Genomic DNA, 26,253 nt, shown 5'->3' on the forward strand with positions numbered 1-26,253 from the left:
GGTCCTTGAGGGATGATGGTCCTTGAGGGATGATGGTCCTTGAGGGATGGCGGTCCTTGAGGGATGATGGTCCTTGAGGGATGGTGGTCCTTGAGGGATGGCGGTCTTTGAGGGATGATGGTCCTTGAGGAATGCCGGCCCAGAAGGCCTTCATGTCCCGGAAGTAACCATGTCCTGAAGGTCGCTATGTCCTGCAGGTCACCGTGTACTGACGGCCAACAGGTCCTGAAGGCTATCCGTGACCCAAGTAAGGGCCAGCGTCTAGATAACCAATAGATAGACATCATCTGCCTGCGGTATTCTTCCTGCAACACTCTTCCTTTTCTGCGACTCATCTTCTGCACTCCTGAAATGTCGCAGTTGGACCAATTTCCGATACTCGAAATCGCTAGCTATCTAGATAGGTTCTATTCTCATCGCCAATATCTGAGTCCAATGTACAGTATCGGTATTTGCTAGATATATCGCGGATATCGTTGTCGGCTTTCCTAATTGGGTATACCGTCGTCTACATATGGTCCATGGACTGGATCCGATGGAGGATATCGTACGGCACAGGACACCGTGATCAACTTTGTCCACCCGTGATCCATAGACTGGATCCGATCAGGGCAGTCTGGCAGACAAAGGCGGCATTCTACCTATTCCTGGGTGGGCCGTGGATTGGATCCGATGGAGCCTGGGGCTTGCCCCCAAAACACCGAAGCTACGCTTTTACCCCCCGTGAATATCCTATCCACGGCCCCTAGTTACTGTGGTGTACAGTGTGAGAGTGTTGCTGTCCAATTACGTGACATATTGCTTGACATTATCACGTGAGGTAGTGGGCTTGGCACTGTCGTAGCTTGCACGAGTCGGTGGTAATCACTTTTGGGCGCTACCCGTCAGCCGGTGATTGGTACACTACAGTAGTAAAGAGGGTTGCAGTCGTTCCCGAAACCACCCTCCCCTTTGCGGACACATTGTAACTTTCTCACGCCAGAAGCTAACGGAATAAGTGGGCCACGCTTGCCGCATCTGCAACTGTCTTGTCTAATCCAACTACGAATCAGCGACGAGCAAGATTTCCGTACGGTGCGAGTCCGTGAGGGCAAACGTACACTGGAGCGGCATGCGGTCGAGTGAACCTTCGACCGGGCACTTCGATTTGTTACGAAGGAGGCTGCGAAGAAGACCACGTGATTTTAGACGTTCTTGGCATGCCAAGCCAAACACTTTTCCTGTTCAATTGAGGCGTTTCTGACTTCTAAGTGTCTCACTCACAACGTATTGCGCTCAATTGCTTCTGCTATATGACAATTCGGAAGCGAATTCCCAGACATGTGACCAATTCCCAAAACTCTTTAATTGGCCACTATACTATTGATTAGCATCTTCAACCGACAGGATGATGGAAGTTTTACCGCCCGATCCTTTGGCTTTCACAGGACCATTCCCCCTCGCCGATCTAGCGCCGCAATATATGGCGCGAGAACAAATCGAATCTGTGGTCGCGCACGCCCCGAAGCTCTTTCAGGCCGGTGGAGACTTGCCGGACGATGGAGATATTCCTGCAAAGGCTGTTGATTGCTCGCGTTTCGAACCGTGCTGTCGTCAAATACGGTACCCAGATTTCCCTGGGTGAAGGCCGAACTATGATGAAAGTTCAACAACAAGTCCAGATATCTATGCCTGAGGTCTATGATTGTTGGACTTCCCAGCAGCATACAGACAGTCAAGCTAACGAGTCTGTCTATATTGTCATGCAATATATACCTGGGAAAATCCTAGCTCAGACAATCGAGGATTTGGACGAAGAGCAAACCCGGGATCTCGCCGACCAGCTAACACGCATACTTAACACACTCCACACAATTCATCACACAGTACCGGGCCCAGTGGATGGCGGTCGTGCAATGGCACCACGACTCTTCACAAGTAGTGGTGCAGGCCCATTTTACTCCATTCAAGATCTCATTGATTGGTTCAATGAGTGTTTAAAGCTATGTCACTTTTTTGGCAGGGCAAGTAAGCAGCAACGCTTCGAAGAAGACATCAAAGATTTAGTTATGTGTCACATGGACGTTCATCTTCATAATCTTCTGGTCGACGACTCGGGCAAGCTCTGGTTGATAGACTGGGACTGTGCGGGATTTTATCCAGAGTTCTTCGAGTATGTCTGCTTAAAGGGCTACGCAGAATTCATGCCGATAGGCATGAAGAGCGCAGCAGGTGCAAAATTCCTTCAAACCGTGGTTGATTCGATGGAGACGTTGGAGGCCCGGAGAATGAATGCCAAATTCAACGCAATTGGTTATGCTCTCAGAAAATGATTTGCACGATATGAGCGACACATTGATATTGCTTCTAGTCAATACGCATACAGTAACACGAATGCACAACTAGAAACTAGCTTCGGCTTCGGGCCAATTTGACTAACAGTCAAGGCGAGGACGGGCAATGAGATCTGGAGGAGACCTTTGATCAGCACTAACCCCGAGGTTGCCATCTAATGCGCTATGAGGTAAGACAAGTGCTAGATCCATACTTATATCCTGCCACTGTATCTCCTGCGGGAGGTCTTGAACATTGTCCGCCGAGGTCTCCGATATTGTTGGGGACATGTCTTGTGCCTAGGAATACTCGCTGTCAGTGTCAGATGCACCCTGCTCTGAAACCAGCGGGATGCCCGTCTACAATTCGCGTGCGGCAAACCCTGCTGCATTTGGCGCCTAAATAGACGGTGTTTCGTGCTTCGAATGTCAAACAGTAGGGGTTATTTTGGGAATCGGCGTATCGCTCTGCCAGGCTTTCGAGCTGATGCCATGTCATCGCATAACCGCAAGGTACATAAGCCTCGCCTTGCCATTCCCATGGCAGGATACAACACTCCCTGGATCACACTATCAGGTTGTCCATATCGCTAGGGCTTCCCTACCAATCCAATCCACTGCTCCATCCCGTCCACCAGTATTTACTCCTCGAGTCCCTGCGCGTCAGCTTTTAGCATGCCTCCAAAACTAGCCTCGACCCCAGCCGGTATCATATGGAACCCTCCCCAACTTCGGCAGACTCACGAAAATGCTGTAGTCCGAAAGATCTACTTCGTATGCTATCCCCCACATGATATCGATGACCCGCCCACCAAGTATACCTATTCCAAGACTTTCACGAAACCATTAATGGTGAGGCACATGGTGATCTTAGGACTAGCGCAACGCGGTTACTAGTGTTGCCAAATGGACTAAAATGATTGCATTTTTGGCTCTGCTTTTCCTCCATCCTGTTGAAGGACTGGGGTTTCTATTTATCTGCTATCTAGGCTGTGGAATGCAGCCTGTTCCAGCGCTGCAACTTGAGATTTTTCCACTACAGGAATGGTCGCAACTGATATCGCAAGGCTACGAGGCTGGTTTGGCGGCGACGAGGTGGGGTGAGTAAGTGGAATTGCTGCAATTGGTGTAACAGGTTTGGCAAGGCTGTCACAGCAGTCCAGCAGGAACCCCTAGATGATCACCACAGTACTATCCTCGATACCTTGAATGAAGTCCACCTCCGCTCCTCGCTCCAGGCTAAAGCTGCCGACCCTCTCATACATTTCCGAGATATCCCATCGCTTCCGGAGAACCAGTCCACGGCACGGCACTCCGTTAGACCCGCAACTTAGTTCTCCGACGAATAAACAGAACAAATTCTCGTCTCGACTCGGGGCAAACTCGAAGTCAAGCAATACGGTGAGCTTCCTCGAGCCATGCTTGACACCTAGGGGCGTAACATGGCACACATTAAGAGATTCGAGGTATTCATCAGGGGCCATTTCCAACATAGGTGCCACGATCTTAACGTAGCCGTCTGAAATAGCACCGAGGGGATCCTTCCCCTTTTGTGTGCAACTCGCTTCTACAATTCTGGCGTAAGTTTTAGTCAGCTTAGTATCGTCGTCTAGGAATCCACCGGTACGAAAGTGAGGAGATATGTAGCTATTGTCCACGCGGACAGAAGCCCAGGACCACGACGGTGCCCGGTATGGGGTGGCGCGGGAACAATGCTGCGATCCTTCCCACAAGAGTCCCAGCAGCAAATCGTCGAGCCAAAGGCCTGCGAGGTAAGTCCCGGCGCCGGCGTCCTGAAACCGTCGGGCTAGGCCCGAGAGGCATGGTAGAATATCGCCAGGTTTGGTGATGTTCCGGTTCGTGACCTCCTCCACTACCTTGTACCAAGTTTTGAAATTTTTGACAGACCAATGAGAAGTCATCAGCATCGGTTTTTGGTTTATGGCGAAAGGGGAATATTGTCCGTCCAGTTCCATGCACTCGCAGAGCAGTGCAGAGTTACATTCCCAAATCATCTCCCTCTTCGCAAAATGAATCATTCTGGACGCTAACATCTGCTCTTGCATGGTCCAGGCTCTCTTCGAGAGCGGCTCTGGGGGGCCGTTCTTGAATATGGGGCAAGGATTTTCGTGAAACATCATCGGCCGAGCATATATCAAAGATTCTTCGCTGTCGATGGCGGCTATAAGCACCCCTTGGTCGAAGTAATGACCGCCCGATTCGGTCTTTAGGAACCCATTATGCGAATCTAGTGACATATCTGCGCCGATGACGGTATATGCGTTTTGGTAGACGGCGGTCATATTTCCTGATTCCCCTTCCCAGTCTTGCGCGTCGTCTTGGATGATACAGAGTGCATCGATCCAGAGGTATCTGAGCCCAAGGTCCCTTGTAACGGTGACGGCATCTTGGAATGTCTTTGGTAGATCAGAATAGAGGATCTGCTTCTGCCGGGCCGCGATGCTATCCCTTGTCGTCCTTATTTCAATGTCACCACCCCAGCAGTGGCTAAGAGCCGTGTAGAGTCCTCTCTGGCCCGCCGTGACCCTCAGCCGTATCGAATTCGATTCGAAGGGACCGACATCAAGAAGGCGAGTCGGTAAGGGCACGTCCGTATTTGACGGGTAGGCAGGGTGGTCCTCGCGACATAGCCTCAGCCATTCGGTCACGATAGATGCATAGCTCCGTCTTCGACTATCGACTTCACGGCCCACGCCAACAATTGGCCATGAAGTCGTGGCCTGGCCAGCCCTTGTGTAAAGGAGAACATTCAGGCGGCCGTCGAATTTGCCGCTGGGCCAGAACTGGACGATATTCATTAAAGGGCATTGTAGTGTAGAAATGTTAATAATCGGGTGATGAGATGATGCAAATTCTTCCCCTAGTGTTCTGACAATGCCGAGATGGCGAAGATGGCAAGTGCGGCAGCCCGCTGCGGCACACGCGCTCAGGCTCCGAAAAGATGTGCTGCTGCCATTGTGATTCTTACATGACACTAAGGACTCTGGTGGGGGAACGGATGAAAAGCGGACTGCAGAGTGGACGTGTTGAGTGGAGCTACCTTCCATTTACCGAAGACCTAGGCTTCTTTACTTCGATATAAAGATGGCCGGACTTACAGTACGGACTATCGTTAACAATACCAAGACGAAATCTACTGGTTCAGTGATTAGCGGTTAGTGTGCACTCAACTATTATAGACTCGTTTCAGTGTAATGCACTCCAGTCCTTGGCTTTGAATTGGAGAAAGTTGCAACAACGTGTTCTGGTGGGCAGGGAGGTTTCGGGAGTGGCCGTAATATTACCAGAGCCGTTACGGTTTCAGACATGTGGAGGTAAAATCAGATCACTTGTGATTCGTAGTTGGATTAGTTGAACTATAACAGATCCGGAAAGCGCAACTCACTTATATCCTTAGCTTATAGTAGAAGAAAGTTGCAATGTGTCAGCAAAGGGGAGGGCGGTTTCGTGAACCACTGTACCATTCCAGAATGACCCTTTAGGCGCCCTCTTTTTGGGAACGCCCTTTTGGAGCGTCATCTTTTTGGGAGCACACTCAGAGGAAAGATTCCATGTAGAGTAGAGGTTCCAATTAGGCTCCAGTAGAAGATGTCCAGTGAAAGGGATCCCAAAATTGTGCTCCCTCCAATAGAGTGTTCCCTCCAATATTGTGTTCCTTCCGACATTGTATGCCCCCCAATATTATGTCCCCTCCAATATTATACACTCTCCAATATTGTGTCCCCTCCAACAATAATGGACAGGTTCCAATAATGGAGGAATCCCACGTCATTGATCGTATTGACTGTCTGGGTCGCAAGTCTCTTTACAACAATCTCCTCACCATCAAGTTCAGCGTACCTTTCGCGCGCACCAGAGATCTAGGGGCCATGGTCACCGCGTTTTCTTTCCTTCCTGACTGTCGTAGGCGAGGGCCATATAGTATGCCACACGATGGGTCAGAAGAGCAACGACTCCCGTGTGGTGGAACGACGAATGATGTAATCTGTAGCAAGCGCTTATCTGAGGGATGAGGTTTGTAGGGTGCCGCTCGTCATGACTTCGTGGTGCTGAGTATGTTTAGCCGAACACAATCAGACGTGATTGTCTCTTTAGTGGGTTAACTGCGCATGAATGTGTTGCGATGAACTCGTCCTGCTGAAAATCTCCTTCTTTCCCCATCCGCAAACGCCTATAGTTTTGTTAGCGCTTGCTGCTGGCCACTTGTCAAGTGCATCCCTAGACGAATCTGAACTTTAACGTGGTAGCAATACCAGAATCCCGAACAGGACGCCATTGCCATACGGACATGACTAGGCTCGATCCGCCGTGATGAGAAGTCTTCATAATATCACCTTTGGTATAAAATGGATTCGCAGTAACAACGTGGAGGATTTTAACCTATACGAGCAGTTCAGAATGGCTTCTACCGTGTTTTGTTGTGCGGTTTTCCTTCGAGGGGGATGCCCAGCTTTACCTGCATCCAACTAGGACTAGAGTGCCAGGAGTACTCGCGAAACTCAACGGGGGGTGTGATGGTAATGAACGCGCTATTGAACAGCGCCTAACGAAGGAGGAAGGTAAAGCGGGGCGCGCTGATTGGCCGTAGCAGTCACATTCTCGGCGTTGCGATTGGTTAGAATATAAATGGGACACACACACACACACACACACACACACACACACGCGCGCGCGCGCGTAAAAAAAACATTTCTGGAAAAAAAAAAGGCCCCCTCCTATAGTCCATCTCTGACGAACTCATAAATGGGGCGCCGCAGCCAGTGAAAGCTTCAGCCAGACAAGTTCAACTGAAGAAGAGTTTGAACTCCCAACGGTATGAACAAGACGACATCATCAACAATCACTGGCTGGAGCATTACGTTTACCCATCTAGGGCACCTAGAAAACTAGGCCGGACAACCCTCTTACCTTACCTATGATCGAACACTAGTAAGGCCCCTCAATTCTATCGGTTCGACTGCAAGCGAGTGTTTTACCACTCGGTTACGTCCTTGATAGGTCAACCACGATTTGGTGTCAATTTTGAAGCGGTTTTTGCCGGAATAAAATATAAACCTGAATTTTTTTTGGTTCGTTTTTTAATTTTGGAATCACCTCGTTATGGCTTGGCGTTGTGTGTTGGCGCCAAGACTGTCGTGTTAGTCGGTCGATGGCTTGGCAGTGTCACGTGATCAAGTGGCACTCCCCCTTGCCGCACCGTCATCAGATCCAATCCGTGGACCATGTGGCCAGGAGGGCACCCTACTCGATAGAGGTCGATATCGAGATGGGCCACGTACATATCGGATCCAGTCTGTGGACCAGCCAGAGAAGCTCTACTAATCACACTCGATATGCTTTGTAACCGAGCGTGAACGGACAAGCCCCGACGTCGAGATGATCCACGGATTGGATCCGATCATCTTGGGAAAAAAGTGGGGCTATCCCAAATATCCAAATAAGATCCAAATCGATCAAATCAAATCAAATCGATCCTTTTCGAGTCCAAATCAAATCAAATTCGAGGCTCGATTAAGCCTGATATAAAGTAGATCTTGTAACCCCCTCGCTCAAGTAAGTTCTCATTTCATTCAAGCAGCTTAACCCTTCATCCCAATGATTGGACTTCATTCATACAAGCTATCGTCCATCGATATATCACCCAACTTAGGGACCACATAGCCGCTTGTGTCTAGGGCCTGAGAGATGTGAGAAGAGGATAGACGCTCCCCTTTCCCGTTGGCCAAGTCGTTCGCCGTGGAGATAGTATTTCTAATCTGTAAGTCGTCATTAAAATGATACCCTCGCTCGCTCGGGTCATTTACCTGGCGACCGTTGAGCGGGACACAAGCAAAACGGTCCATGTATTCTGTGCTGATACCTGGGAACCCCGCGCCTTCGTCTATTGCCTTCAAGAACTGAGTAATTATGTTCTTTCTCGCACCTTTATCGAGGTCGTCATATTTCAACTTCAGGTGGATCCTGTTCAGAATAGCGGCATCGAAGTCATTAAGTAGGTTAGTAGTTAGGAAAAAGACTCCATCATAGAACTCCAATTTGCGAAGGAAGACCGCTACAAGGCAGTTCCGGTCGAGACTGAGCCGGGAACGCTCTTGCAGGAATACATCCATTAAGAGGAGTGCATTCCATGCTTTTGCCGTCCGAAAGATACGATCAAGCTGCTCTTCCAGTTCTGCTGCATTTAAGCTTAATTCCCCTGCCGAAATCTAGAAAGTCAACGTTTACCCGACACTGCATTGGTGATTTCCACATACCGAGTACAGCGGCCGATGAAAGTGCTCAGAAAGTGCCTCTGCTGCGAACGTCTTTCCTACTCCGGAAGGACCACTAATCTAGGTCAGCACGTTTGAGACAAATGAAAGCCACCAGATCTCACTGTAGGAGTATGTTAATACCACGCCCCTTTCCTTCAACAACGTCGTCAAACGTTGTTGGACGGCCAGGTTGTTTATCTTGAATCGGCTGACCCAAACGGTTCTGGGTAATGGCTAAAATAACCTCTTTCTTATGGGAGGGAATCGTCAGAGTTGCGAAGGGTAAGTCAGACCAATCAATGGGTCGTATATCCTCGACGGCATATTCGCCTATAGCAACACGTCACCTCTGATTTTGTACAGGATGCAAGGCCGTTGATGGAACTTACCCCAGAATTTATCACGCAAACTGAATCCCATTACCGTCGGGGAGCAAAGAAGCCAGTCATCTTCGTGCAGATCCACTGGACCTCATTACCCGCGCGGAGTCCGATTCTGCTGAAGATACAAAGAGGGAAGACAAGTCGACCGTACAGTCTGAGCTTTTAGTGAAGAATCGTGGATAACTCGGAATGCTCTTTCGAAATTGTTCGGCATCAATTATGATCCTCGAGCTGATTGTCTTTCGAATAAGATCATCTTTTCGCTGGAAGAAGGCTTGTCCTCTATAGCTCTGGTGGTGAATTCCCACCAGATTTATGAACTTTTGACCGCGGGCTGCAAGATGTTCCCTCATCTTCTTAGGATTGGGGTGGAACTCGAGGGGGAATGCATTTAAGGTGTTGATCCGTCTGGCTCCACCGAATTTCTCGATAATGAGTTTAGCGTGGACCGTTCCGAACACCTTCCCGTCAAAATCGAGATACTGACAATGCAACTCGAAGTATTTCACACCTTGCTCTGTCTTCTTCTCTTCACCCATCTCGTACCTAAGGCATTTTGGCTTACCACTTCCCGGACAGATCGAAATGATATAATCGTTCGCTTTAAAGAGCGCCCAAAGAAGATCATAAGTGATTTTGCCTTCTTTTAGAAGTGGGTTGAGACGTTCGGCGGTAGCCTTGTATCGGTTCTTAATGGTGTGAATCAACAGATCCAGAGCGTCGATACTATTACGATCAGCGATAGAGCCATTCGCTACCCCAACTCGATATGCTTCGAGCTCAGAGAGGTAGTGAAACAATAAGTTCTGCTCAATCTAGGACTTTTGTTAACCACAGACAGCATACTGCGTTATGCACAATGAGACTGACGGCAGGTTTGTCTTCACCGAGGCTAAGCCATTTGATGTCCTTTAGCACGATTCTCAGAATGTCCCGTAGATCTTCTGACTTGATGTCGACATAGGTCGTGGACTTTAAGCTTGTCCTCTCTATCTCTAATATTAGTTAATGTGACAGTATAGAGGCAGGAATGCTTACCAACGCGAGTACGCACAACAAAGACATATGTATCCAATTCGGTCAACTCAACAGCTGGAGGAGATTCAACAACCTTGTACTCGTACGCCTTGGGGTTCCAACTGTGCGTGGTCGGTCAGGATAGCCGAGCGTTAAGTGTTAGGAGAACTTACACTTCATGGACCTCCTTAACTTCTAGCTTCGAAGCTCGAGAAATTGGTTCAGATTGTTGGGCGTTAGTCTCGGCAGCTGAAGAGGTACCCTTAGGCTCAGATGTCTGAATAGACTTGAGTGCGTCTAAAAATTGTTTGGCAAACTCAAAAGGATTGGGTAGCTGTGTAGTCGGACTGTCTGGGGGAGTATCAGGGTTGTTAGGTCCTGGAAGAGAGGCTTGGACACCCTTGCTCTGCCTCATAACTTTGGATGCTACTGGCATTTTTGCGCTTTAGGTTTCGGGGTGAAGAACGAATCTGAAAGGATGTTAATGGCATTGCCTCTCGAAGAACACATCACCTTTATATACCCATCATCCGTTATAATTATGCAGTAGGCGTGATCATCCACAGACTTCCTCCATATCGGTATATGCTCTATTGAGACATTATAGGGTAAAACTAGCACAGGGGATGTAGTCCACTCAGACACATCAGCCATACACAGATGCCGTTTAGATGTCGTTTAGGTGCTCGCCCTTGCGAGCTACGCTGGCATGCTATGGCTTCGTCAACGTCTGGTGGCACGAAGATGCTGTATGTGTTGGCTCATGCTGCTGCCGTGAACAGAAAATATCCCGTATTTCAGCCACGTATTCCTTTTAAATTGAGAAAAATCGAGTTTGTAGATGAGACGGATACACGAATATCGCTTGCAGCAGCGGCAGAAGAAGTTCAAGGCTGGGCTCCGATTGGTGCGTTGGCACAGAACAAAGGACAACATGAAGAGAAGCTCCGCCAAGAGAAGGGAAATTCACGGCCAGCTCACCCTCCTTTGGGAACGAGGTGATGCCGCCCTGTGCTCACCCTCGGATCCCGTGAGCTGGGTGAGCGATCACCGGCGACTCACCCATTGTGGGGGCCAAAATCTAGCCGCCTTGGCGCAGATGGTGCGACGCCCGGTCCTGCTCACCCCGATGGACCCTACTGTCAACGGCTGTGATTGGCCTTTTCGGTCGGCAGTCGTCGCGCCGACAGCAGTGCTGGGCTGATCCAATGAAAAGGTAGTCTCTCTCAAAAGCGGCGTCGTTGGCTGTACACTTCTGGGTTGGCATCACCTATTGCGCTTTACCAAGAGGGAGAAGGAACTTCTTGGCTGTCGCCGACCACCTACCGTTTACGGCCATTGTTACCGATTCTGCCGCCTCTCCTACGCTCTGGGTAAAAGATATATTGAGGAGACTGCCTCCTCGCTGCTTTCACTGCCGTTAATACTCTTCTTCCTCGGTCCCGTCGCCCTCCCTCACTCAGATTTTTGGTCGACCCGGATTTTCGACACAATCATTTTTCGTGTTATCGACGGAGAGAGCAGCCTAAACCTTATCCCGCTTTGAACGAGCCTTTCCCCCCACTCTCCTTTCGTCTCACAAGTCTTCCGCCTCGCACTTCCACTTTCTTTCACATCTGTCTAGTATTCGATCTGGTCTACGATGGCCTTCTTCATGCCCTGGCGGTTGTGCCCATGACTTATTTACCGACGCCATCGGGCTCGTTTTCGAACTGCAACCGAATGAAACATTCACCTCAAGGTCGACACACGAATCAGCGCAGCTCGATGGGGCGTCGACTTCCTCGACTCCTGCAGGGATCTGCGGTCGCGATGATGTGAGCCAGCCTCTGGGTTCCCAGCCAACATCGCGACGTTTCTCCACTCCTAATCTGCCTCCCCTCGAATCCTCGACAGCGAATTCAACATCGAGGACGGCTTCGACAGACTACACGGCAGCGCTTCCTCTGCACCCTTGTGTGGGTAGAGCGAGGGAAAAGGACACTGGACCGGGGGGAAGACTCATGCTGTGTGCGGTCGAGTGCGAATATTCAGGCAGTTTGCACAGAGATGCTGTTCGGGTCCTAGTTGCGTGTAGCGACGCGGCTCCATGTGGAACTCGGCCAATGCCAGAGGGTGTAGGACTTTCTGACTTCAGAAGCGTCCCGCGTAAGGGCGTTTTGCAGGGGAACAGAAGTCCGAATGTCGACTTCGCTGGCATTAGGCGCAACACTTCACACCGTCGAGCAAGAAATCGAGGGGGCCGACATGCGTAGGTCCACATGACGAGGATCGATGACAGCATTTAAAAGCCGAGTCTCCGCAGCCCGTCGAAATCTGCTTCTTCTACGTCCCTGGACTTTAAAGAGGTTAGAACCGCAGCTTTCATTGATTCACGGGACCGTGGCGTTGAATACTCCGTACACAGCGTGAGGAGTCAGTTTCAGTCGAAATTTATTCTACCCTTGAAATTTTCTAAACAGGGAACCATGTCGGAAACTCTGTGCGGCGAAGACTCTCCACCACCCATCGCCGAATCTAGATCCAGTCCTCTCGTGATTGAAATCCCCGACTTATGTGCGAATTCCATCTACGATATCGATGATCTGATTGACGACGAAGGGGAGGTTATCGATCTTACGGCAATGAAAATACGGTAGGCACTCTTAGCCCCAAGAATGTTCAGAGATCTGACTCTCACAGCGTATACGATTCTCGTCTTCCTACGACGACGAGAGAGATAGGGCGACGAAGAAGCGTCCAGCCCTTTTCGATGATAGTGGTGAGGCAGTTAACGAATCCTCCTATGCGTCATCCTCTGCCAGCAGTGCAAGAACTGGTGACGGCATCGCCGAAAGACCTACGTTAAACGGCGCGCCGCCATGTTTCATGGAAAGCGCAAATTCGATCGAAATCCCTGAAACACTATCAGCGATCGAGCCATCGCACCATTCTACGTCTCCCTTGGTGTTAAGAGTGATGGGGAAATGGCTGGACCCGGAACCGCACCGATATCTTGTCCTGTGTTGGATTGTTCCTGAAGAAGATGAAGAGTCTAATTCGGAACTCAACCGTTGCCTTCATGAGTACGATAAAAAGATCTTGCGAGACTTCATACAAGAGGAATGTTCGTCTCTTTCGAGATCGCGGAAACGCTCGCCGCCAGAGGACGGCCAGAGTTCTAATCAGCACCCTAAGACCCATACGATGGCCTCTGTATCTAAGAATCACCGCTATCCCTCTCGTCAGGTAGAGGAAAATCTCTTCCTCGACGCGGATGTGCGTCTCGCCGACCTCCAAACAGGGGACGGGAACCGGTGTTTATAGAAGAGAAGGGACAGAACATCTTCGAAGAAGTAATGCAAGATCTGAGCGGGCGGTCACATGACAATATTTATATTCACGTGATATGGCAGAACTTCAAGTTTGCCTCTTCCTGTCTTTGAGCGGTTCTTACCCTAGAACCTAACCTTCTCGGATCTTATCTATTAAACAGTAAGGAAGCGGACATGGAGTTGTTCAATAGCAGGAGTTCCACATATTGTCATGAATGACCTTTTACACTAATATCTCCATCCCAATCCCTCGCGATACCGATGAGTACAGCGGCCCCGGTTGTAAAGATCGATTTAATCTAAGTTCCGACAACGCCTTCCGAATCTCCTTTGAGAACTCCCGCTGAGGGTCGTTTCTGTCCTTCTTGCCAACGAGCGAAATCGTCCTGGTATTGACCGACTTCTCGGTTAGAGGATCACGTCGGCAGATGCACGCCCGCCCAAAGTCGTGCCATATCACTCGTTGCTCTTTCGAATCCCACAGCATATTTCGCCGGGCCACATCACGGTGTAAGATCCCTAAGCCATGGATCGCACGCAGCCCTTCGATGGCCGTATCGGTGGCGGCTGGAAGGGAACGAAGGTTGTTTAACGAACATCCTCCAAACGACAAGACCATTATATGCACAATCGGTACCACTCCGATATAATCCAGTGGGTATGCCAGGTCGAAACTCCCCAGATACACAGGCGTGTATATTCCCTGAATAGGTTTGAGGTACCTTTTGTAGATACTTGCCTCTCGTTGGAGATCCGCCACAAATTCACGTCGCGTTCCTTTGGCCACCATGGTATAACCCCAATGGGGCACTCGAATGCGATATAGACACCCTCTCGCCCCGTAGAGGAACAATTCTTCGCAATACTCGAGCTGATGCTGTAGAACGTGCTGTACTAACTGTCGAAATTCCTGGAGACCGATGGCATGTCGCGGACCCGAGCCATGTTGGTGCACGTTGGGACACGAGAAGTCCAAGACCCCCTTCTCCACCAGGCCCTTCAAACACAAGGCTGAACAGTACGGACCTAAGTTTCGTTGTTGATAAGACGTGGTCGACGGGCTACCGCGACTCACGGCACCTCCACGACCAGTCCCTTCACCAGCAACACCTCGCCGAGCAACCGGTGGCGCACGACTGGGGGTCTCGGTGCTGGCCGGCCCGTCGTCGCTGTCTTCATCACTCTCTGCTGACGGGTTTGTTGGTATAGGAGCATCCTCATTCATCTGGAGTTTCCGAGGGCGCAGCCGATGACAAATGGGCGATTCCACCAGAAACCGCGCCGCGTCACCTTGAGGGGGCCGATATTCCGACCCAGGGACGTCTTTCGCGGGAATTTCCTCTTCCAAGTCCTCCGTCATCACCTGCCACGTCTTCAGCTCGATCTCCGCATTCCGTCGCCACTGAAGAGTACGGCGAGGACTTTGAATCGCTCCCAGAGTGAAAGCTAGTAGTTGGCTGACGGCCGTTAAATGCAATCGATTCCCATGGTTCAATTCACCGGTCCACCCCGTTGTCGGTCCCACATCGCCGTGAGGGACGGCCAGGGCATAGTGCACGCGAGAATAGTCGTCCTCGGGGATGCGCAGAAAGATAAAAGCTTCGCCAGTAAAGACGCACCCAAATTCCAACCTCGACGAGATCATGTATGCAAACGCTTGTGTCACCACCGCCGCTACCAGTCGCTGACATCGTCGTTCCACGTCCTCTTCTGGCTGTTCCTGTACAATATCGTCGAGACACGTTTCTCTCAAGCCCGCGTAGATGTGGCCCAATGTCAACTTGTGAGCCGCCTTGTATTCGAAGATCAACACCGGTACCCGGTAGATCGTTTCACCCACCTCATCGAAGACACTATATACACAGAACTGATCGGCGCGAGGTATTGATGTCCGTAATCGGCTGGGCGACGACGACCTAGTGGCTGAGGAGCTTTGTTCGGGACGTCCTCGTGGCTGTGGCTGGGAAATAGTTAAATTCTGAAAGTTCTGCACCGCCTCGTCAGGACTTAGCATATTCCCGTGGTTTTCAAATTTCACGGAACCCTGCAGATTAAGGGTCTGGCGCAGGACCGTGTGCTGAGATAGGTGTTTAATGATCGACGTTACTTGATCATTGATTGCAAATCGAACAAAGTATTGAAGGTCCAACTCTGAACTTAGTTGTCGTTGATGTAGCTGCTCCCCGGTCTCTTTCAGTGTATGTAGAGAAGTGAAGTGTCTTTCTGATATGAAATCCGACTCCATCACTATATCCCACATTCGAGTCTGGTGCGCCGGAAAATCTATCCAAGGAACGATATAATCGGGACGAAGCTTTCGGTCAGCATTCGCAGGAGTTCCTTGGGTTGACTGGTCCTTGTCTTGGACGGTCAATCCTTGGTAGAGGTGGACATGGTATGCATCGAGGAATTCGGCTAAACTTGTACTTCCTGTTCTTTGCTGATAGTATTGTTGCTCTTCTTCTCGTCGACGTTGCTCCGAAATAGCGTGCTCTTCGGCGGCTATACGACGACATTGCTCTTCCTCTCGTAGCCGCTTCTCTTCCTCTCGTAGTCGCTTCTCTTCCTGTCGTAGTCGCCTCTCCTCCTGTCGTAGTTGCTTCTCTTCTTCAAGTTGCCGGCGCAATTGATCAAGTTCGGACGACATCTCCAATCTTCTGTACCATAAGTTATAACAATGGTTACATTGAAGAGCAAATGTAGCTATGGAAGATGTTAAGAACGAGGTTGTTCAGTGGAATATTCAAGCGTGAGAGACTAAGCGTAGGCAACAAATGTTTAGATGTTTACGTCTCAAGAGGAGAGCTGCTTCACTAGCCAATTGCCTGGACAAAAATCTTGTCACGTGCCCGAAAGACAAATTTGAACTCCGGAGAAATCCTGTGGCTGCGGCTGTGGCTCAACAACCAGTCAGACTCGAAGCCCTTCACGCCCAGAGAGCAACGGATATACTTTATGCCTCGTGTCAGTCAGCTACTGGGCCCTCAGGGCCAACGGATCGCAACGCTGTGCCTTTGCACCGGAGTTGTACATCTCCGAAATGAGTCAGAGCCTCGTCAACACGGTGCTGTTCATGGGGTCTGACACCTTCACGCCGAAGAATTGCTTTGGCAGTATTATGGAGTTTCTGCATGGCGGCATTCAGTGAAAGTGACTTGCTACGAGACATTGGAGGCATCAGTTGGATGGTGGAATTTTGTGAGCTTGTCGTTAGGAAGATGATAGAAAAATGTTGCAAATCTGTCAGAAAAATAAACCTCGCTAGACTGTCCTTGGCAGGATGGAATCGCGACTTGGATTAACTGTTGGAAACATTCTCAAATTCCCACCACCATGAACACCACTCCTTTTGTCGTCTTGATTAAAGAGAGCTCTTGACCAAATGGGATTCCAATTGCAACTGCAGCCATGCTCAACCTCTACACCGAAACCACCTTCCAAGTGACTCCCGCCACCAGAGCCTCTGTGGTAGACTACCGAATTCCCCGGCGAAATGGTTCATACGACAGATCCAAGTTCTCCAGCCGCCAGAACGATAGGTCATTCACGAAGAATGAGCAAGCATTCGCCTCACATGTCCTTGCCTCCGAGAGCTCGATCTTCTTCAGGCGGTCCAAGTCCTACCCTCGCACATTTCATTGGAGCATTGTCAATGAAGGAAGAGTCCTGCAGATAAGATGCTCAGATCTGGCTAGGAGTGAGGGCGACGTGAAAGAGGCATACTTTACTCTTCGCTTCGAATTTCAGGACTCGATCATTCCCAGAGGGGCAACTTTTGCTGACTCAGACAATGGCGAGGAGATCCATGTCTTCATTTGCACAACTAAGAACGAACTCTTCCACCTCCGACTGCCTACCACCGCTTTCCGCGATCCGGATGTCCTCCAAACCGAGAATCTCACTCAATGGTGCCAATATCTTGAGAGCTCCGCCCTCGGCATTGACACAGTCCACCGTGTTTATGCTAGCAGCCCGCAAGAGGTCTTCTTGTCGTTCATCAGCGGCATGGTGCAGCGATTACAGCAGCGGTCAAGAGACGGAAGCTGGACGCAAGACAATTACGATGACAGGACCTGGGGGGCATCCCTTCGCGGTATTGTCAGTCGACGTGGTCTCCAGACAATTGAATACGGCGCTATCCAGTTAGACTCAAGAACTGCTCAAGCCATGGCCACCTCCCCAGATGGGAAGTTTCTGTTCACGGTTTGCTTGAATCATACCTTGAGGGTCTGGAATCTCCTCACGGGAAAGGTTGTAGTGACCAACGACTTGTTGGACGCTGTGAGGGATCCAAATGATAGAACACACTTGAATCCCGCCGAGGATGCTCTCCTACAGATCTTCAAGCTTCCCCTTCAGAGATACCCGGTTCTTCTGACGTACACGCCTCAAGATGGAGGCCAATTCAAATTCTGGGACATCAAAGGTGGTACGACCGAACCCCTCTTTATCGAGGACAAATATCCCGGAGTGAAATTGAGTTCTCCGGACCCCGATCCATCAGGAAACACCATGTGGTCTTTGGTGGGGTTCGGACTTAATCCAGGAACCGACTTCAAGCCCGCTCAACTATGGGTCTTGTGGCGGAACCACAACTATCACCAACTTTACAACTGCCAGTTTGAATTCAGTAGCATTGTCAACTCATGGAAGTCAAATTGGATCAAATGTGCTTCAACGTCATCTTCAAAGAATGTCGCTCCAGACCTTGTCAAATCTGACCCTGAAGATCCTGCCTCAAAGTGGCTTGACTTTCTTTTCCATCCGGGCCGCTATTCCGAGGATGGACTGGAAACGGCGTTATCCATTTTTGAAGAGGCGACGGCCGTCAAGTTGCCTAGTTCACAGAGAACTGCTCCCCTGAGACAGAGAATGGGTGCTGTTGTGGCAGCCGGCGTGTCACTCCGCAAATACGGGGACTCTGATTTGGATTTCCAACGGTTCTGCGCTGACACCGACTCCCATTGGCGCAACTTCTACAGAATTGTCGAAACTGTCAATGATGGCCGCAATGCCCCCCTATCATTGGCCTACGATGTGTACACCGAAATGGTATGGATCACCATGGCGGACAAGTGCTGCGCAATCAGAGAGTGCAGTAAAATTGAACTGTTACAACAAAACGAAGTCGAAGATATCGACGACCTTGAAGAAGTCGCTGCTCGAGCATGGACCCACCGTAAAGTTAGCACGGACGATGGAGAATCATTTCGCGACTTGGCGGTACTCATTTCTGCGGCAAGAACATTCAGAGAATCCTTTGGCGCCGACTTTGCCAAAGATCTGATCGTTGCCATAGAAGAGGATATGTCCATTGGTGCCGAATTTGTTACCCCGACAAGAATATATGAGATTTTTGACAGCATCGGATTCTCGGATGCGATTTCCAACGACGTCTTTGAGCGACTTGAGACTGATCTCACCCCGATCGGAGGACTTTCCTCTCTGACCAATGAGTTGTTTCTGGGCGTCCTCGAGTTGCTGGTGGTTAAAAGCAAGAGAACAAAAAGCACACTGCGAAACACCATGTTTGGTAACCTATTGTGGTCTGCCGGCATGGTCGACCTCATATCCTCGCGACGCCAATTACTCATGGACCTGTTGACGTTGGCTATCTTTGTTGAGGGCGAGTTGAATCAGGAAGACGTCAAATTGACAGCGTTCGACGCTTCTGAGCTGTTTCACCACATCACACCCCTCCTCAGACTCTATGATCGAAACCTTTGGTTGGTATCGCATTTTCGGCTCGTGCCAGTGGAGATTATGGGTCCGGATGGGCATCCAAATGCCGCTCGTCAGGCTGCGAAACCGAACCCTGAAAATTATAGGCTCGTCAGCATTTTTGAGGATACGCTGGGTAAAGCCGTTCGCCCGCAGCCTGCTGCCGACAAACCACTCATGTATTCGCTCACTGACCAACTATCTGAAATTGACGACTGGGCATCTGGCAAGGATACGATTGCTACGGAAGATGGTGCCGTGTACCTACAGTGCGACCTACTGATGCAGGGTGAGTTCGATCTTGCAACGGACTTTCTCAAGTTCCAGCCTTCAACGTCATGGTCAAGTTATGTGAAAGGCCGACTTGCTATCGCCAAGGGTGAGTATGATATGGCAGCGAATTATTTCCGCAAGTCTTCATACGGGCTTGCACGTGGTAAAGCAGTTGGGAATCTCGTGGCGCTTTCAGCGGGCTTGCTGTCGATGATCGAGGCTGAATATTTCAATAATGGTCTCCCTCTCTATTTGCACCACATCACGGCCCTCTTTGAAGCTGCAAAAGCATTCAACCAAGCTTCTCAGTTCGCTCATCTGACCCTGGAAGCTTTGCAGTCCCGCCAGAAAGAACCGGTTGCCAACTTTCGTGCTGATGTCTTGTCTAGACTCTTCAATGCAGAGTTGCAGCTGTCTAGATTGGACCGCGCCTACGATGCCTTAGTCCAGCTGCCCGACCCGGCATTGCAACGGTCATCCGCAACAGCGGTTATCAACTCGATCCTGAATTCTCGATCTTCAGTCACTGGCGCCCCGGGTGCAGTGAAGATCCTTCAATCTCTCCCATGGACTACATATCCCCATCTTGCACGTCACATGGATCAACATCTTGTCTCTTTGGCAAAGAACCAGACCTCTGTCGGAACCAAATATTCGCAGTGGCTTGCTGGCGATGGAAGCCTCGACTACCTTGCCATCTTGTACGCGATGAGGGTAGCGCAGAAGGACTACCACGGGGCAGTTACCGTTTTGTACGACCGTCTGAGGTTGATTCGCCGATCCGGACGAGCCAGACATGACCCTCAAGCCACGGCTTTGCGACAGGTTTTACTCTCTCTCATCAACGTCATGGCTTGCGTCGGACCCGAGGAAGCCTATTTATTGGCGGAAGTCGACGACAAAGCGCGTCTATCCCAGGAAAACGAGGAAAATGCCCCAGTCAATGTGGAGAACGTCAAGAGGAGAAGGAGAATCATCATCACGCTCGAGGATCTGCGCAAGGAATACCAAGAAATACTTGACAAATGCAGCAGGATCGAGCGTGGGGATTTTGATTTCGAGATCGACGGAGAAACCGACGAGGAGGATGACGATGATTTCCTGGGCGATCAGTCTAGGTTAAATCTCTCTTCACGTCTAAGTGACACTATGGAATTCTAAGGGAAACCAAAGGGAACAGCATGCGGACGTGACGGTAGCAACCCAGTTATGCTTTGTATGATTGCAGATCAATGGGAGAATAGGAGGGGGTCCTGGCAGGGAACGGAAAAAACTTCGTTTGGCAGACAAAGATTCGCCATGTGTCATCATGAGCTGCTACAAATTGAATCAAATCAGAAATGATCCAGGCGATGCCATTGAGTTCCGTGATTCCATTTCATGATACATTTGACTTGGTTGCACAAGTGATCGGGTCGGGAGGATATGGTAGTTTGCTTTTTTCTTGACCAGGATTCAGTCGAGCTATGGCTACCGGCACGGCCATGTTTCTGAAGACTGTACGGTTCATTGTTTACGATAAAGAACAGTACAGACGAAAGCAAAAGGAAGTAAGAAAGCAATGCAGTACGATACGCACCTGGAAAATGCCAAGGGAGGCTTTTCACCCAAAGGATAAATTGAACTGCAATTTTTTTTATGATTAGAAACCTGTGACGCGGGTACTACATACCGATGAAAAGACAATTTAGGACTCTCCGTGCCCGTACAAACAGCAGTTTTTCCACCTCGCTGATCTATCCTAAACACAAGCTAGCAAGGGGGACGATCTGGGAGAAGAATCAGTCCACGGAAAACTGACCAGATTGGTGGTACTGAAAATATTATACGTCCGACAATTCAGTCCTCTTCAATCTCCCCTTCTTCGCTTCCGGAATGGACACCACTCGGCTCAGGCATTTGTACGTCTTTTTTCGGTGGTTCGGGCGTCTTGCTCTTGTGTTTATCCCGGGAACTGCCCCGTCGGTCCCTGCGATACCGCTTCGCGCTTCTGTGTCCACTATCCACGCTCTCGGCATCACTGCCGTCGCCGCGTCTGCGCCGGCGCTCACTCCCAGTCACACTTCTCGATTCTTCACCATAATTCAACTCATCCCTGCTACCACGGGGATCTGCTCGTGTCCGGTAAAGACGTTCCCGCTCCTCTTCACGCTCGCGCCGCTCACGCTCGTATGTACCGAGATGTCGAGGGGGTGGGGATCGATCACGATCAAGACGTCCGTGCCTCTCATCTCGTTCGCGTCGGTCACGATCACGGTACGAGGGAGGGGGACTTAACCCCATGGAACTGGTCTTGCGATACTGCTTTTCCCGAGCCGCCATGGCTTTGCGGCGATCTGCTTCGTAGGCATCGTGTTCAGGTGATTTGGAGAGTCGGCCGTGTCTCGGTTCTGCACGATAGCCATTTCGATAATCTCGGTCATCGCCCCGTCGAGGATGCTTTCGTTCCCTATCTTTCTCCGCATCTTCTTCCTTTTCTTTCAATCGTTTGACGACTTTCTCAAATGCCGATTTTCTGAGCTCTTCACTTCCAACTGCATGATATTCTTCGGTTTTTTCCACTCGGGACTTAACATCCTCCCAGCTGTCAGTTATACGCACCGGAGGTTCGAGATGCTTGATACGGGAACGCAGCGCATCCACGGCTCGGCGCTGATGACGATCTGCAGCATGTTTCTCATCTTCGCTTCTCCGAAGGACTTTCTCGTGCAATCGCTGGAAGATAAGTTGCAGGGCATCACGGTCGATGTCGGCTGTGCGTCGATCAGTAAGCATGACATCAAAGAATTCATCGAAGGAGGTCCTCGGTGTGACTTCATATCGTTTGTCCTATCCTCGATCAGCTTTGAGTTGGGAAAGGGCTCGATCGAAAGCCTTACCTCAAGAACATCATACACATCATTTCTTCGCCCCCTGAGGGCTCGCTCTTCGTCCTCAACCATATCCCAAAACAAGTCCAATGGCGTTGATCCAGCTTGACCCAGCATTGCAACATACCTCGGGTCATCTTCAATTTCAGGTAACACTGACATCCATTTGGAGCCCGCTTTGATTTTGCCTTGGCTGCGCAAGCCTTGAAGTAATTCCATAAATCTGTCGCGATTCTGTCGTTCGCGCCTGACTTTGCTAGCCTTTTGCTGCTGACGTGCATCATTGAAGGTTCTTTCGAGTGATTTGATATGATTCTCAAAGGCCGTCAAAACGTCTGACTTACTCAGAAGCTTGAATCTCTCATCACTTTGGATTCTCTCGTTCGACTGAAGAATGTCCTGGGCTTGCGACCACCGGGTGTAAGGCTCTAGATCAAGTGCCTTGAGAATGGCGACAAGGTCGTCCAGCGCCGATTTTCGTACCGCTGCTTCCTGCTCAAGATTTTGCTTCTTAAGCTCGATTATATATTCTTCGAATAGTTGCTTACGCTCATCTTCATTGTCTGTGGACCGAAAGACCGTCTCGCCCTCGATGATTGGTCGGATTGTTTTCCATCGGCTGTAGTATTTGATTTCAGGATGTGTCCTCAGCATGTTACCGAAATCTGTGCGTAGCTTAGCCAATCTTTCTTTGGCTTTTTCCCGTTCTTGCTGGCGAACCTCGATCGCATATTTCTCGAATGCCGCTTTCCTATCTTTGGGGTCTTTCAAAGCTCGGTATTGAGGATCTTTGATGGTTGCCCGCATAGTCTGCTCCCAGGTCCAATCAGGCTGCACGTTCGATCTCCGAAGCAATTTCATAAACGCTGTTTCCGCTTCTTCAAAACTCGAGTAGTCAGGCACCACTTCTTTCGTGATCGAGGGCAGGGCGATTCCGTTCGCTCCCCCCATATCGGTACGAGGTTTGGAATCGAAAGACGTGTAGTCGTCGCGCTCACGGGAGCTGGAATAGGATGAAAGAGCAGTGGTACCCCCAGCTACGAAAGCCGGTGGTTGCTGTACAGGTTTAGGAGGGAGTTGGACAGAATTGAGAGCATCTCGATACTGGGCGGGCATGTCCCATACTGTTTGTTTCGTTTCGGAATTCGAGTAGTACTTTCGGCCTTCAGGAGTCGAGTATTCTTTCCAGGGTTGTGCGGCGAGGGCCTTCTCTACAGGAGTCATCAATTCCGCAGGTTTGTTCCATGTTGTTTCCTTCGTCGCTGTGTTGTAGTAGTACGTTCGGCCGTCTGGAGAGCGTGCCTCCTGCCATTGCCCTGGAGTGGGCGGAAGACTAGTCATTTCGTTGGAAATGGTCGGCGATGCCCTCAATGGAACATGGAATGCGGACATAATACGACAAACGAGCAACTCGCCCAAAGGAGGATGCTGAGCGTGAGCGGATGTGAGCCAACAAAAATATAATGCTGGGGAGCCGCAGGAGAAGGACGAGATGCGAAAGGCGGTTACCAGATTATGTAAGCTCCAAAAATGTCACGTGGGCGCTCTTTCCGGCCTCCAACCCATATCGTTCCAAAGCAATTTTATGCGCGGCCGACAATGATGTGTCCATTGGGACCGCAATGGAGACAAGCTTCTTCAAGACATCTTTACTGGACGCCATCATCCCTAACGACACAGATACGGAGCTCTCTGATCTCCTGGAGAGCAATGGAGACCTCCCGGGCGATTCAACCCGCCTTCTGGCCATCAAAGAGAGAGATATCTTGTTCTTTGGTACGCGAGAGCCCAAACTGACAAACCGAATTTCTCTCTTACTCATTCGTAGATCAGATGAAAGATTGAGGGCCTTGGCCGTCCTGCAACTGCCACATTGTGATGAAGATACACTTCGGTCATACCTCTCGCGACTGTCCTACACGATTGATGTCTGGGCTATCGATGAATTATCGAGCAATGACCCAAGCGCTCCACCGACAACACCGCCCAAGGATTTGGTGTTCTCTGCTGAACGCATACAGAAGAACGAGCCCATGGTCCTCGCCAGTCAATCCACCGACAGCAGCCAGACCTTGACACTGATCTGGGAAGTCGAGATCGTCCTCAACCGGCCCAGATTTCGCGTTCCTCAGCCAGCCATCATTTTCATACCATCGGCCACCATCGGTGCTTCCCCACCAGACGAAAACAAGCAAGATGGTGACCTGACGCCTTTCCAACCTCTCGAACCCAATGTCCTGGAACCAATGCGTCTTATTCCAGGGCTCCATGACAATCCGCCATATATTGCCGCTTCGAGGCTCCAAAGAACACTGCCTGTTCCTGCAGCCCACAAACCCCGAATCCACATCCCACATGTCCCATCACGGCGGCACAGAGCAGTACCTGCAACAATTGCTCGACTACGCTACAACAAAGTCAATGCCCCTTCTGCCTCCCCAGCCAATGTTGCCATACTGGACATGGAGATTATCCCCTTTGTTCAGGTAGATGCCGCCATTGAACATGTCGATCTCACACCGAAGAATGGCCGTGCCGAATCATTGATGTCGGGGTTCTTGCCAATGCCATGTCGATCTGGGGACTGTCTCACTTTTATGTACAAACTCCATCAAGCCACAGACCCAAACCTTTCTCTCGGAATTGGTTTTGCCAATACCAACGTCGACGAGCTTTCAATCAAAATCCGGCTGAGTGTCCAGCTGAATCCGAACTGTCGACCACAAGTGATCATGGAATGGACAACTCATGTCGACTTCACACAGGCGTTGAATCCTTCCTTTGGCCCGCCTTCGCAACCTATCCAACGACCCAATCGACCAACAAGTCTCTCCGTTGGTAATGGCAACGGGTCTTCGGTGACGATGACCGCTATCACCACCAGCTTCCAACCAACATCTGACACGAAGCTACAAAGTGGCCTCTCTATATCTTTCACCGCGTCCGATACGCCAGTCCAAGTCGGAAACCCATTTGTCTGGAAAGTTTTGGTCGTGAATTGCTCTGCAAAGATGGCCAAGATCGCAATCATTCCACTGCCACGCATCCAAAGACAAGCCACCCAAGCCCAATTCTTCGCCAAACGTCATGCTCCGAAGTCATCCACCGCATCCTTCCATCCGAGTGAGCGACGACATACCAAGGACGGCGACGACGTCGACATTGCACAAGCCATCGCCGATGAAAATGTTGTCTATGCCATGCATCATTCGAGCGCTATACCGCCCGAGACGGATTTGATGGCGCTGACGGCCGAATTGAAGATTGGGCCACTCGGGCCGGGACAGTGTCATGAAAGCGAGATCCAAATGGTTGCTTTCGAGAGTGGGTCTTTGAGGGCGGATGCAATCAGAATAGTGGACTTGGCTAGAGAAACGGAAGAAGGGGCTATGGCAATGGGTGTGGTGACGGATATCAGAGATTTACCAGATATTGTCGTGGCGAACGCTGCGGACGAAACACACTGAATCTTTGTGACGAGATAGGTTGGGGCGGACCAATCGCCAAAAAGGACGTCTTGGAAGGCAAAATATCTATTGCTGCTGCTCCGGAGTCATCAGTGGAAAGTCAGACTTTCAGGAGGCCTACTTATTTGGGGTGACCTCCCGCTAGCTGTCTTGCAATGCCGAGCTTTCAGGCTCCTGCATTTTGGCCTGTTAGACCACCAACTTGATTGCCAGGTTTCCAAAACGCATTCGAGAACCGAGCACCAGAGATTTTCTGTGGCTTGTAGAAATAGAACCTCTGACAAAATGTTCCTGATGTCAAGATCGACGCGCGTTGCCACTGGAGTATGGGGGCCATCTCATGCGTCTGCAGGGAATGCTTTATGATCTTGACAGACAAAAAGATCTCCGCAACTTTCAGCGCTTAATTGGCCGACATGTTTAGAAACGCCTGGGTTCTCCAGCCAAGGCTGTCGATTGCTGCCAGGCGAATTTTATGTGTCTGCCTTGCAGCTGTTAGCCAACCATTTTCACTTTGTGGACCCGAATCGCGTTGTATTTTCCGAATACGACAACAAGGCTCAGTATAGAAGTCTCAGCCATGTTGGATCACAGAGAAGTGAAAGATTAAAAGACAGCAAA

At 50.2% G+C, this 26,253-nt stretch overlaps 8 protein-coding genes across 8 annotated transcripts; 4 read left to right on the forward strand and 4 right to left on the reverse strand.

Moving 5' to 3' along the window:
- Window positions 1-1,538: 1,538 nt before the first annotated feature.
- Window positions 1,539-2,312, forward strand: Z518_11116 (uncharacterized protein; the record flags this gene model as incomplete). The annotated part of the gene is made up of 1 exon (XM_013411386.1): window positions 1,539-2,312. The coding sequence occupies one exon, from the start codon at window positions 1,539-1,541 to the stop codon at window positions 2,310-2,312; it is 774 nt and encodes a 257-aa protein (XP_013266840.1).
- A 1,172-nt stretch (window positions 2,313-3,484) lies between these two features.
- Window positions 3,485-5,131, reverse strand: Z518_11117 (uncharacterized protein; the record flags this gene model as incomplete). The annotated part of the gene is made up of 1 exon (XM_013411387.1): window positions 3,485-5,131. One exon carries the CDS (start codon window positions 5,129-5,131, stop codon window positions 3,485-3,487), a length of 1,647 nt encoding a protein of 548 aa, XP_013266841.1.
- A 2,808-nt stretch (window positions 5,132-7,939) lies between these two features.
- Window positions 7,940-10,423, reverse strand: Z518_11118 (uncharacterized protein; the record flags this gene model as incomplete). The annotated part of the gene is made up of 8 exons (XM_013411388.1): window positions 7,940-8,539; window positions 8,588-8,660; window positions 8,710-8,917; window positions 8,977-9,051; window positions 9,122-9,785; window positions 9,841-9,959; window positions 10,009-10,109; window positions 10,161-10,423. The coding sequence occupies 8 exons, from the start codon at window positions 10,421-10,423 to the stop codon at window positions 7,940-7,942; spliced, it is 2,103 nt and encodes a 700-aa protein (XP_013266842.1).
- Window positions 10,424-12,455: 2,032 nt separating this feature from the next.
- Z518_11119 (uncharacterized protein) lies at window positions 12,456-13,293 on the forward strand (the record flags this gene model as incomplete). The annotated part of the gene is made up of 2 exons (XM_013411389.1): window positions 12,456-12,593; window positions 12,670-13,293. 2 exons carry the CDS (start codon window positions 12,456-12,458, stop codon window positions 13,291-13,293), a joined length of 762 nt encoding a protein of 253 aa, XP_013266843.1.
- A 231-nt stretch (window positions 13,294-13,524) lies between these two features.
- Window positions 13,525-15,948, reverse strand: Z518_11120 (uncharacterized protein; the record flags this gene model as incomplete). The annotated part of the gene is made up of 1 exon (XM_013411390.1): window positions 13,525-15,948. One exon carries the CDS (start codon window positions 15,946-15,948, stop codon window positions 13,525-13,527), a length of 2,424 nt encoding a protein of 807 aa, XP_013266844.1.
- Window positions 15,949-16,709: 761 nt separating this feature from the next.
- Z518_11121 (uncharacterized protein) lies at window positions 16,710-20,456 on the forward strand (the record flags this gene model as incomplete). The annotated part of the gene is made up of 1 exon (XM_013411391.1): window positions 16,710-20,456. One exon carries the CDS (start codon window positions 16,710-16,712, stop codon window positions 20,454-20,456), a length of 3,747 nt encoding a protein of 1,248 aa, XP_013266845.1.
- Window positions 20,457-21,134: 678 nt separating this feature from the next.
- Z518_11122 (uncharacterized protein) lies at window positions 21,135-23,557 on the reverse strand (the record flags this gene model as incomplete). The annotated part of the gene is made up of 2 exons (XM_013411392.1): window positions 21,135-22,124; window positions 22,175-23,557. The coding sequence occupies 2 exons, from the start codon at window positions 23,555-23,557 to the stop codon at window positions 21,135-21,137; spliced, it is 2,373 nt and encodes a 790-aa protein (XP_013266846.1).
- A 230-nt stretch (window positions 23,558-23,787) lies between these two features.
- Window positions 23,788-25,632, forward strand: Z518_11123 (uncharacterized protein; the record flags this gene model as incomplete). The annotated part of the gene is made up of 2 exons (XM_013411393.1): window positions 23,788-23,941; window positions 23,999-25,632. The coding sequence occupies 2 exons, from the start codon at window positions 23,788-23,790 to the stop codon at window positions 25,630-25,632; spliced, it is 1,788 nt and encodes a 595-aa protein (XP_013266847.1).
- Between the last annotated feature and the right edge of the window lie 621 nt (window positions 25,633-26,253).

This window comes from Rhinocladiella mackenziei, assembly GCF_000835555.1.
Source record: "Rhinocladiella mackenziei CBS 650.93 unplaced genomic scaffold supercont1.11, whole genome shotgun sequence".
Lineage (NCBI taxonomy): Eukaryota > Fungi > Ascomycota > Eurotiomycetes > Chaetothyriales > Herpotrichiellaceae > Rhinocladiella > Rhinocladiella mackenziei.